This window comes from Pocillopora damicornis, chromosome 9 (assembly GCF_964200805.1).
Source record: "Pocillopora damicornis chromosome 9, jaPocDami1.2, whole genome shotgun sequence".
Classification (NCBI taxonomy): domain Eukaryota; kingdom Metazoa; phylum Cnidaria; class Anthozoa; order Scleractinia; family Pocilloporidae; genus Pocillopora; species Pocillopora damicornis.
In genome coordinates, this window is record NC_142678.1 from 2,732,690 (window position 1) to 2,745,425 (window position 12,736).

The 12,736-nt window shown below is 39.3% G+C and overlaps 2 protein-coding genes across 2 annotated transcripts; both read left to right on the forward strand.

Moving 5' to 3' along the window:
* Positions 1 to 308: 308 nt before the first annotated feature.
* On the forward strand, positions 309 to 3,232 carry LOC113675977 (heme transporter hrg-1-like). The gene is made up of 2 exons (XM_027192578.2): positions 309 to 732; positions 1,339 to 3,232. Exons 1-2 carry the CDS (start codon positions 396 to 398, stop codon positions 1,485 to 1,487), a joined length of 486 nt encoding a protein of 161 aa, XP_027048379.2. The 5' UTR covers positions 309 to 395; the 3' UTR covers positions 1,488 to 3,232.
* On the forward strand, positions 3,226 to 6,384 carry LOC113675976 (juxtaposed with another zinc finger protein 1). The gene has a single exon (XM_027192577.2). It carries the CDS (start codon positions 4,311 to 4,313, stop codon positions 4,989 to 4,991), a length of 681 nt encoding a protein of 226 aa, XP_027048378.1. The 5' UTR covers positions 3,226 to 4,310; the 3' UTR covers positions 4,992 to 6,384.
* The last annotated feature ends 6,352 nt before the right edge of the window (positions 6,385 to 12,736 follow it).

Sequence of the window (12,736 nt, forward strand, 5' to 3'; positions counted from 1 at the left end):
CTCATATTTCTCCTATTTTCGTGCCAAACCATGCTCTTTTTTCTTTTTCGCACAGTCAAACGAATATACCACCAAAATATGATTAGTTATGAAACCAGAACTGCAATGCTTACCTGACCTAATATCACCCACCCCCCCCCAAGTTTTTTTGATCCAAAGCGAATATTGCGCTGTTTGATATAGCAATCCGTTTGACGCGTGTTGCATTTTTTTTTCGTTTTGTTTTTGCTAAAGAGCAAACACGTCACGCGTCGAAATGTTGTGTGACAAGCGTTACCCTTCCCATGGTGCGAAGAGGCACATGGGTAATACTTGCGCCTTGAAGTTGCGTAAATATATTTTCAGAGAGTGTTTTGCACGAGACAGCTAGGTTTGATTTGCCCCTTCAAGACACTATGAGTGAAACTCTAACGCGAGTATCGATAGGATACAAGAAGTACAAGACAGTTTTACGGATAATTGGAGCAGTTATTGGTATTCTTCTTGGAATTGCTGGATGCGTAGCCTTTGCTGCGATCTACCATAATTACAACGCGGCTAGCTGGGCCGGTGTGTCAGCAATATTTGCGAGTATTTTCCTGCACTTCACCGTTGCTGTTTATCGCGATGTCAACAGGCACTTTTCAGTAGCAAAATTTACCATTTTTGTGAACATTGGTTTGGGTGGCATGATTTCTGGAATAATCGGCTTCATAATAAACATTGCCTTTGGAATAGCAAGACATGAAACAGGTTAGTGTGTACTGTACATGTTTTAAACAAGTTTTAGAGGTGCTTGATTTTTCTCATTTTTGATTAGCGCTAGTTTGTTCAGCATTTACTCCATGTTTTTTATTTACGATGCAACGCTAACATTATTGAATGAATGGGCGGGCCGAACGGTGTTTTATTCGGCACGAGGTCATGCTATCTTCACGTTAAGTCCGAAAATAACTCATTCAATAAGTACTTTATTAAATAACTACCGCCCTTTCTCTTTCTTCATCCCTTATTGCATTTTGCCTGTGGTGGGTCCTTACTCACATTACTTGACTAACAACAGTGACATAAAAAGTATTTGTTCGCAAACACACAGGAGGGTTACTGTACTCAAGCGCTCCTGAACAAAGCACTTTCCCCGTACTTTAAACTTATGTAATGATCTTCCTGTTGCACCCAATGGGGGGTTGGATGACTTTGAAATGTTAGCTGACAATTTACACTTGTTGAACATTCTTTAAGATCTGAAATAAATAAAAGAAAAAGGAATTGGTCAAATTTCTTGACAATTATCACATACCTCCTCCAGGTGATAATGATGATCAACTGATAACTGATTCATGATTCTCTTTTTCACAGGAGTTGTTATCACAGGGAACTTCATAGTGTGTGTGTGGAACTTTATGACTTTCAAGTGGGGCTTGTTCACATTCCTGGCAGCAAGAAAATTCAGAAAGATTTACTTTGAAGCAGATCCTGAAAATGGAGGTCTGGTAACTAATTCATAGAGAAGTAAAGATGTGCTGTATTCAACTACATACAATGGTACTTGACCTGACCTATGATCAAGCTAGCTGGAAGTAACTAGCTGTGAAGTAACTAGCTGTGAAACCCATTACACCCCAACATCAGTATTCATATTCTCCACACTGTTCTCTGTACATTTCCCAAGGTGTTGACAAGGAGAACTTGTTTAACAATCAAGAACTTCTTTAGTTGGTGATCATTTCCTTTATTTGCATGACTTTAAGGTTTGATGGAAAGGTGGTGATGTGAGGAGAAATTAGAAGACAATCTTTCTTAGGGGTTAAAGCTTGAAAAGTTCATTGAAAGCCTGGGAGATCTTTTGTGCAGTGAATTCTCAGTACAATGATAGGCTTGGCAGGGTCTGAAATTTACGTGACTGAAAATGGGTTATTGGTGACCAAAATTTCAAGGCTAGGCATGCAACAAGCCGTAAGTCTCGCAAATGTTGTTTATGAAAAACAGTGTTTAAGGTACAAAGCATTTGTAATTTTGATTTGTTGCATTTGATCCAGTCAACTGATGATGAAAAGGAATTGTTATGTTTTAAGCACAAAAGCATTTCTAAGACTTCACCACTTTTATTTTTCTGTTTTGTGGAACCTTTACAAATCACATCCTTTTGTGACCAAACAATAGCATTTGGCGATTGAAACAAAAATGTTTAATCAACACTTGGCGTCCTGGTACAAAAGTGACTTCAGACCCTGCTAACTAGTACATGAAATAACTGATACATAATCAAGATGATAGAGACCCATTCAGGGTGAACAATAGGAGTACAGAGCCATAGCAAAAACTCATGAATACTGATGCTGGGGCCAAGTTGGAACCTGCCCTTAAAGTAGCTTTCAGCACTCCAAGCTGGGGCTGATAGTTGATAAAAAATTTGGTGAAGAGCAGCAGAGATGGCATTTGTCCAGAAGACATGCTGTCAGCTGTAATGTTTCATTATTTAGTGTTTATGGTGCAGAGTTCAACTGAGTTAAATTTTGGCACACAATAATGCTCAGTCGTACAAAACCATGAGATGTCTATGATAGATTTCGTATATTGATAATTCTGTTTTGTCTCTGAAAGAAGTACAGAACATGGATAGCCTATCAGAGATTTCGCTTGGCAGTAATTCTGTTTTGTCACTGAAAGAATTACAAAACATGAGATGTCTGTCAAAGATTTCTTTTAGTAATAATTCTGTCTTGTCACTCAAAGGGGTACAATACACAGATGGTCTATCAAATATTTCTGAAAGCAATTATTCTGTTTTGTCACTCAAAGAAGTACATAACAGCATGTATGTCAAAGATTTCCTTTAATAATAATTCTATTTTGTCACTTAAAGAAGTACAAAATATAGACGGTCCATTCAAGATTTCTTGTTGCAATTATTCTGTTTTGTCACTCAAAGAAGTACACAACATGGCATGTATATGGAAGATTTCTTTTAAGAATAATTCTGTTTTGTCACTCAAAGGAGTACAAAATTATTAAATTTCACTCTGACAGGCTGAAATCCCAGTTATATTGTTGTTAATAGCAGCAAAAATATATTTTTCAAAAAATTGATAGTTTGGTACTGTATAGGTTGTTCGTTTTACTTATGACCAGCTCTAACTACTGGTCGTAGGTTGACTTCCCTGAATTATTTTAGCCCGCAGAACAGGCAGAAATTTTAAGTGATTTTCCCAATGGCTTTTGAACAAAGGAATAAAGAAAGCTGGATGAAAAATTTATTGTGGCTTATCACTAAACTGGGGTTAGGTCACTTCATGCTGTGAAAACTAGGATAAACTCTGGCAGGGTTCATCACCTGGCTTGAATGCAGGCTTTCAATCAGGTTTCAAATTTTTAAATGGCCTTGTTTCTCAACATGACTTCAAACAAAGTGAGAAGAGGTCTGTTTAACAACACAACTCTCACAGCTACCGTGGCTTTTCCAAGCTATCATAGCTTGAAAATGTATAGTTACTCCCCTCTGGATGGGAAGTTAGTCCATGGCAAGTTACACCTCTTTCTCCCCCCCCCCCCCCCCCGCCCAGCAGTTTGTCTAGTTCCCCCTGACAGTTCACTGGTACTCATTTATTCTTCTGAGGGGAGAGAGGCCTATTAAGGGATAAGTGCCTTCCTCAAGAACACAACAAACAATATATGCCATATGGAAATTGTGTAAGCATTGCCTGATAACTTGACTTTCCTGTTGTTTTATTTCAACTTTATTTCCTTCAAAATGAAAAATTTTCATCGTACTTTGAGTTTCCATATGACGTTTAAGGAATATAAAATTCTTTAAACTTGTGTGAAAAGAAAGGTTTGGAAGTCAGAGAGGAAAGTATATCTTGTTCCTAATTACGGAAGGACATGCCACCTGTTGAAGGCAGATAATTAAATTCAAATTTAGGTGACTGATTTGGGCTTTTCTCTTTACTTTATGTCATCTTTGGAAGTTTTTACTTGAAGATTTCAGTGATTTAACTTACTTCTCTGATTGTAAAAAGTTACAGCTCCCTAAATTATAGGCTTAAGTCCTAACTGGTGTTTACGTGAAAGTTTCATTAAGGAAAAGCCATGAAACTAGAAAGTTGTGTGATGGCAAATTATGTCACGATCTTTTGTTTACTGATAGTATGCAGCCCCAAATACACCTGTTATCATGAGTTTTGCTTTTCGCCTCGTGCGCCCCACGTGTTTCGAGAACCATCTGGAGTAAACATGATTTGCGCAATATAGCTGCAGTGACGTCAAAAGTTTGAAAAGCTTCGCGATGATGTAATGGCGCGACCTGTCGAAACAGAGGCAAGCTGCGAAAAATGGCTGCCTTTTATCGATACTCTTGCTTATGGCACGGTTGTGGTAAGCAGTGCACTTCCTTGTTAGATCTAATCGACCATATCGAAGTCGTCCATATCGAGAAAGATCCAAGAGTTCTCGAGAAACAAGAGGCTGCCCAGCCACCGGCGCTACCTTTATCGTATATCAATTGCTTCTTCACCGATGCAGCACGCAATGCTAAACAGAAGGACCCTGTTTTGTCCGCCACGGAATCAGCCACGCCAAGCCCAGAACACAATGTATTAAAAAAGAAGCGGGTAACCCCTCCTAAAATATCTATTCCGACATTGAATACACCAGATACGCTTGATGGGGGAGAGGAAGATGGCAATATGAGTGACAATAGCGACGATTCTTGGACTTCTGATAGTTTTGCCAGCGACCTGGTATTGAACGCCGTGGCAACGGATGATGGCGAAGGCAAGCGATATATTTGCCCAGTTCCTGGGTGCGGAAAACGATACAAGAATGTCAACGGAATAAAATACCATGCCAAGTATGGTCACAGAAAAGACTCGAGCAGGCCGAAGCTGAAAGCTTTTAAATGTCATTGTGGGAAAAGCTACAAAAGCCCAAGTGGCCTTCGACACCACGTAGCAACGCAACATCCGACCGGGCCAAAGCATTCTTTACCACAGGAACTTGAAAATATGGCGTGAAAATAAGGAAGTTGTGTGAAAAAATTGTGGTGGCGAAAGTTGACATATTTCGTGAACATTTCTTTTCCCACTGGGACTCACCGTCGTCTTCAAGACACGAAACAGCTGTCGCCTTAAATGGGTTACATCCTTTATTCATCATTTTTTTAGTATTATTGATGAGACTTTCCAGCCGTACTGATCAATTCCTCATCGAAGAAAAGAGAAACCAGCGGATTTTAGCTTTCGAGTCACGATCCTTAGGGAATATGCGGTGAGAAAAAGGGGTAATCAGATTTCAAATAGTTCGATCACTTGAAGCGTTAATGATTTCCTTCGTCGCTGCTTTGGTTGGACAGCGCATTTCCCTTTTGTCTGATCAGAGCATTCATCAGACTCTAAAACTGAAGATGGAGAACTTGACCGTGTTTCGCGGCATTCGCCAAAAAGAGGAAAGAAACTGACAAGGTATTCGCTAAGTTATTGTTTTAGGTTGGTTTAGATTCTCGGTGAAATGTACACGGGTGATACGAAATGGTTGACGGTGACATTCGTTTAGTTTTCGTGTTCTTCCGGAGTTATTTCCACTAGATTAATTAAGTCTTTACGCCGTACAAAGTCAGTGGAATCTCTTAGCATTAAAGATATAGTTTTATTTATGAAAAAATGTTAATTATTGTACAGTTTCGACATCATGCCCAGATTGTAATTAGATTGAAACAGACACTGGTTTTAAACGCGTGATGGTTTTTTTCAGCTCCCTTTCACTTGGATGTCGTTCCATTTAGAGATTGTAAATAGATTAACTTATACTGTGAACACAAAGTTTTAAATGGATCCCTAATATAATAAAAGATAAGTAAATAATTTATTAATTATAGTGGAATGTTTGGTGGATGTCTCGTTTTTCTTTTATGTATAGTGTTTCAGCTCAGTAATATTACTTTGCTCTTAATTAACCTCTTGTCAAACAAAATATTGAAGTAATGGAAATGTCTACTTTAGATGAGTTGATAACCCTTTTAATCCTTAACACCCAAACATTAATGTTAAAATTCTCCTCACTGTTCTCTTTACATTTCTTGTGGTATTGAAAAGGAGAATTTGTTTGACAATCAAGAGCTTCTAAATTTGGGATCATTTCCTTTATTCTCATAACCTTTAAATTTGATTCAAGGGTGAAACTGTAAGGAGAAAATAGATGTCAGTCACTCTTAGGGAGTTAAAGGATTAAAGGAACTTGCCTAGGGACTTATTTTGGAGACTGAAAATGAGTCTTTTAGATGAAAATTTGTGGATTCTATGCCTCTAGGAGGGCTCATCATTAATAGATTTGTAATTAAAGTAGAACTGACTTAAATCAAATTGGGTCTGTGGTCATATGAGCATTGAAATAAATTGCATCAAAATGGGATTCCCATTTACCAGTCATGAGTGTGATGCAAGCAGGACAGGGCAACACAAATGTATGTGGCAAATTTGTCAGAACTGTGATTAAAGATAAGACAGTAAAAAAAAGTAAAGACTTTATACAGGTCCAAGTGGCCCATGGGGCCAGCGCTGAACTCTGGTTCCTTTAGCATGAATGGCTAGGAGTATTGCTACTCCTCCCTGGATAGGATGCTAGTCCATGGCAGGGTTACCCCCAGCATTTTTGCTGGTACCCATTTGTACACCTGGGTGAAGAGAAGCACTGTGAGAGTTAAGTGTCTCGCCTAAGAGCACAACACAATGACCCTGGCCAGGGCTTGAACCCAGACCACTCGATCCAGAGTCGAGTGCACTGACCATGAAGCCAACACGCCTCCACAAATGTAAGGAAGAAAAACATTAATTGCCAATATAGACATTGATGAAAACATGATGGTTGACTTTTTCTACCAGAAAACTATTAGAGAGCTCTAACCCCCTTTAATGAAAGTATTAAGGAGGCACAACCAACCCAACCCCCTTCCTGCCACATATTTTGGTGTAAAAATTATCACAATTGCAGCATAAATTGGGTTTGGATTATGATTAATTATGTGATTTTTCCATGAATTGTGTCATCAGGATCATGCCTGGTGAATAACATTTTATTTAGATTCAAATTTGATTACAAACACACTGGACACCATAGAGATTGTAAAGAGGTTTGCTTTTGGAAGAAAACAAAACCATGGGCATTCAGGGATATTTCAGGAGGGGCATGCACAAGGTGTGGTGAACTTAATGCTGCCCCCCCCTTCTTTCCCTTTCCCCAAGATGCAAAGAGTTCTGACACCAAAGTTAGTAGTTTGAAACATATCTGTGAGGTACTTAGAGCACAGCACATTTAATCACAAATACTTGTTGAAAGAGCACCCTCTTATGACTGAAATATTATCAAAGAGTAGGAATTTCAAAGTCTAATGTATTGACCTTGCACCTCCCATGAGTGACCAAGAAACAATTTCTCCTAACAAGACTTATACAATATCAAGCAGACATGAGATGAGAATTAAGAAAAATATTAACTAGGGGATTTTTAGTTGATTTAATACCAAATTCTCCAAACTAGCATCATGAGAATTGTATGGCAGACAGTAGGGAGAATTTCTAATGAGATCTTGAGAGTAAAATGGTTCAAAGGAGAGCACTTTCATCACGTTTTTTGATGGATCTTATGACTCGGACTTGGAGCAAAATAAAGAAAAGTTAGATTCAGTGGCTCAGCTATTGAGCAGAACAATGCTTTTTGTCTTTCATTACCCATCACGGCATGCATTGGGGTAAACAAAGGTTGTACTGTCTCTATCCTATGTATACAACGGGGGGGTCATCTCTACCAAGAACGACACATTTATGGGTAGGAGAGCATTAAAGTGTGTGAGAGAAGACACTCTGGAGCTACACTTAGAAGAGTGTCCTGGCAGTGCAGGGGTTCAAGCATATTATACCATCTGCCATTAAATATGTGTTGTTATAGCATTGAACCTTGTTTGGTAAATTTGACTTTTACCAAGAGGAATCTTCTTAGCTTTTTTAAAGCTTAAATCTGTACTCAAGTAAAATGACCTATCCATCCACAGCTGACTTGGGTATTTCTTCTCTCCCTTTCCCCCCCCCCCCCCCCCACCCGATGGAATGTCAGTCCATTGCAAGGTTACATATCAGTACTTCAACAGGCCTTCCTTACAATAGGCTGGAAACCATTTAAACTCCTGAGATGGGAGAGGCACTGTGAGAGTAAGTATTTTGCCCAAGAACACAATGGAGGTAGAAAGGATGTGGCTAGGTTGGTCCTAGGGTGCCCATAACCCCCCTCCCTCCTTTTAAGTAAAACATGGCGTGGATGTCGACATAAAAATCTGGTGAGTACCCTCTGTTTGACACAGAGTGACCCCCTCTTTGAAAAATCCTGGCTATGCCCCTGGGTAGAAGGGTGAGAATTTCCAACTACCCATACCCTATTCTTTTACCTACCCCACCTTTGTCTCCCAAATCTCAGCCATTCTACCAAAATGCAGCAGGTTGACCCTTTGACCCTTTTACCAGCATCTTAGTTTTTTTCTTTACAGTATAACCCCCTGATCACATATTAAGGTCATCAAATGATCACTGACTTAAGAAACTCTTAATTGTTAAACAAATTCTCTTCATCAGCATCTTGGGAAATGGATGACTGTTCCCATCTTGCATCTCTGTTTATTATCTCCTGTCTTCATTATGTAACTCACTTACCACACACCCCTCTCCTGCTCTTTGCCTGCCTCTTTTAATAGGCCATTTTCAGTTGTGTACTTAGTTGCCAAGCCTTTGATTTGGAGTTAGGCTGAAGGTGACCTTGTTGTGATAGAGACCAGTATCCAATTAGCGTGATAACAAAGTAATTTGCATTTGAAAAGCAGCAAAGTTTGTATCATAACAAGGTCACCCTTAGCCTCATTTCTGTTCAAAGGCTTGGCAACCAAGCACACAACTGTAAAATGGACCATTGACTTCCATCCCCTGTCCCTTATCTTGACGCGAATAAATTACAGAGCTTCATTTCCATGCCCTGAGTAATCTGAAGACATTTTAATGCCCCCCATAGACATTACAGTCTTTCAAGTCATTCTTGATTATTTTTAAGCTAAGTCTTTTTAGCTATGTAATAAATCCTTTATTGACCAAGATGGCTGGATATTAGCCTTGTCCTTTTTTGCGCTCTTATAGACCTCGACTTGGTCTCAGTCCCTAAAAACACTAAGAAAAATTTGGCCAATATTAAGTTGCCCAGTATTTATACAAACCTATTACGAAGCCTTACTGCGGGCTATCGGGATTTGGGACATTTGGGTATATGGCATATTTGTGTAATATATGTGTGAAACTACAAATTGATAATTATTTCCACTTTTGTGGTGTAATTAGTTTCTAGTTCGTTACGTATTGTATTTCTATTGTTGGAAATTTCATAGACGTGCATGAATGAAAAAATACCATTTCTGAGTTTAGCTGAACGAAGATACAAGAAATCGTGTTAACATGTACTTGTCCTCGATCGTTTTTACCTTCACCTTGCATATCGATGGACCGGTCGTATTTCACATCATTCGGAACCGGCAAGAGTAAATATTTTGACCATTTTACGGCCAACGGTTGAAATTTTGGCCATTCTATGGCTATAGGTGATTTTCTATTGTTCTAAAACACATTTACATTAAAAGCACATTTGAATGTGATCCTCTTCAATCTCTTCCATCATTTATTACTGCCTTGTGTTTTTAATTACATCCAAGAACTTTTCCTATGTTTGCTCAATCGAATTAACCTACATCTTCTAACACCACCACGTGTTTTCGCGGTAAAATTTCGGAAAGAACAACAAACGCGCCCTTTGATTGGCTTAGGAACGCACTTTGCTGGCTTCCATGTGTAGGTCAAGATATGGAGTCATCTTTCAATGCAAATTTTTCACTTTGTTTTTGTTTTTTAGATTTCTGTGTTGTGGCCGAAAAATTAGACAGGTGCAAAAGTCTGTGAATTTTTGCAGCTGCCAGACACCAGAGGCGATTGATATACGAGTGGGTTTTATACACAGTTGGGTTATAATGCCCATAAACGATAGCAAGTGGGGTCTATTGCTCAAAATGACAACAATTTAATAGCCAGATTGCGAAAATGTTCAGTAAACATTGAATCAATTCCTGTTTCAATTCAAAAGTTTAAAATCATTTTGATTCTGAAACGAAAAGTTTATGTGTGTGTGTGTTTTTGTCCTTCATGTCTACATTGTACATTGGTTCCCTATTATCAGACTCTTACCAAAGTTAAGCCTGACGGATACCGGCATCTCTCCTCGTCGGACATCGGTGATGGTTTCCTTAATCAGGGCAATACGCTCTTAATTAGCGTACCCCAAATTACTAATTACTAATTAAAAAGTAGAGCGCTTTACAATAAATAACAAAAAATTTGCCTAAATCGTGGGAAAACCTGGGTGACCTCATCGTGATTGGTCTTACTTTTACATATGATTGGTTAAGAGAGTAGAGCGGGTTCTCTGAGCCAATCACAGAGCGAAGTAAAGCAAAACCAGTGGAACTCCAGATTACTTTCAGCACACAGTTAAAAACTACTCTGATATCTAAAAACACATTTTTCGGTGAAAACATAGGAGAGTATGGAACGAGGCTAGTGAGGGTTCAGAACGAACATTTACATTTTCAGATTTAATAGTAAAACGAGTCTTGCAAATTCAGGAGTCGCTTTTAAAGAGAGGAAATCCATCAGAAACCCGTCTTCATGTTTGAAATTCAGGCAATTCAGCCTTCTGATAAAGTTCAGATTTTCTCGTCGTGCTTTGAGGAAGAAGCGACCTCTCGCTATGTCACTGATAGAGAATCAGTGGGATACGATAAAAGCTCGATAGAGGAGAAATACAGATTCAGTGGTCTGGAAGAAGATGACCATGAAAATCCCAGTGACTCTCAAATAGGCCAGCTTCACAGCCCTGTGGGCTGTTTGAGAGACGATGATATCCAAGTTGGTAGGACCTGCAGACAATACGAAATGAGCCCAGCCAAGCGTAAATATGGTCTACAGGAAGTTGAAGGGCAAAACATGATTGAGAGGATGCCACATAACAAGGAAAGGGGTAATCCAAATGGAATTTGGCATTACCAGTCAAGTAACTTACGAAACCTGGGCAACAACCAAGAATGCTGTAGTTCGCTTTACCAAGCCAGCACTAAAAGATATTCCTACAACCAAATTCAAGACAGAAAAAAATGAGCACCAGCAGCAGAACCGTTGAGGCGTTCTTGGGCCAAACACGGCAAAGAAGAATGGGATTTTGTGGAGGAGAAACAGCACTAATCTTGAAGCAACAGGGAGAAATCATCTCGACTCCCCTACCTTGTTTTTCTTGGTCACTCATGGAAGTTAAAGGGTTAAGTCGCATAGAGGTTTGTGAAGAACCAAATCTGCGTCGAGGGAGACGAACTGGAGTGTGCCTAGAAACTGATGAAACTCGAAAGCATCACACTTTTAACCGCGTTTTAAGAAAACGTTTTTAAGACGTTTAACTCTTTACATTATGTATATTGATTTCATTTTGCAAGATTGTATTGCGTCTGAGGCATTTGGAGCGAGCTAAGTTGTTTTAGATCAGTTTCCAATTGATGGTCGAAAAACCAAAAACCAAGTCAGAATCACATCAGCCAATCAGAGAAGAGGTTCATACCATCATTAGCCAATGAGAGCTCAATGTGCAAGAAAACTGTTTGAAGCGCGGGAAAACACGACTGAAAAAGTCATAGTGGGTTTAAGTTTTTCATCTGATTGGCTGTGAGGATGGCGCAAACTTTCTATGCCAATCACAGATCGAAGTAAGGCAAAACCAAAGCCATCCCGGATAATTTTCGACTTAATCTCTTACCCAGATCCTACCGTGCAATTGTAAATGAAATGTTTACTTAGCCGCGGAAGGTCTGGGTACGAGACTACAGTCGACCATCAATTTTTTTGACATGAGGTAAATGTTACCTAAGGCCTTTAGTCTTACCATCGTGAGAGGGAGGGGTAAGGAGCTGGACACCATTAACTCTTTCCTCCCATGATAGATCCTTTGACATAGAATGAGAGAAGGCTCTCATTATTAGCGTTATGGTATATGACACCAGGGTTTCTTAGCCCTAGGGGTCTGGCACTTATAACTATTAGTGCCAGTTCCCCGGCAAACCTCTTCCCGACTTGTCTCAAATCTTCCCGCGGGCGGAGAAACGCGTGTCCTGCAGCGTCAATAATGAGGGCCTGGTACCAGACTACCCTCGATAACAAAAGAAATGGTAAAAATATAAATATTTATTTGATATCTTCTGTAAAGGTATAAAATATTCGGATCAATATCAGTATTTAAGCAACTACCCACCTACCCCTCCCCTAACTCAACAACAGTCAATTGACAACAAGTTAAGGTTAATGTTGGGTTAGGGGAGGGGTAGGTGGGCAGTTGCCCAGATACAGATATTGATCCTAATATTCTATGAAGTGTGTAAAAATAAATGATATGGACACCGTTCGCGCCAGTTTTCAATATGTACATCGTATAAGTCTTAGTAATTTGAATTAAAGTCATTGAACTACTAACTGCTATATGAACTTTTAATTTTTATACCATGGCATTAACAAACATTGCTCCTGATTTAAAGTCCTTGTATTTCCTCTGATGGAATGTTAGGCCCGAAATGATTGGAAATCACGTCCATAACAAGGCATTTTTCAGAAACTCAGAGCACAAAACGAATGAATCAGGTTCGATT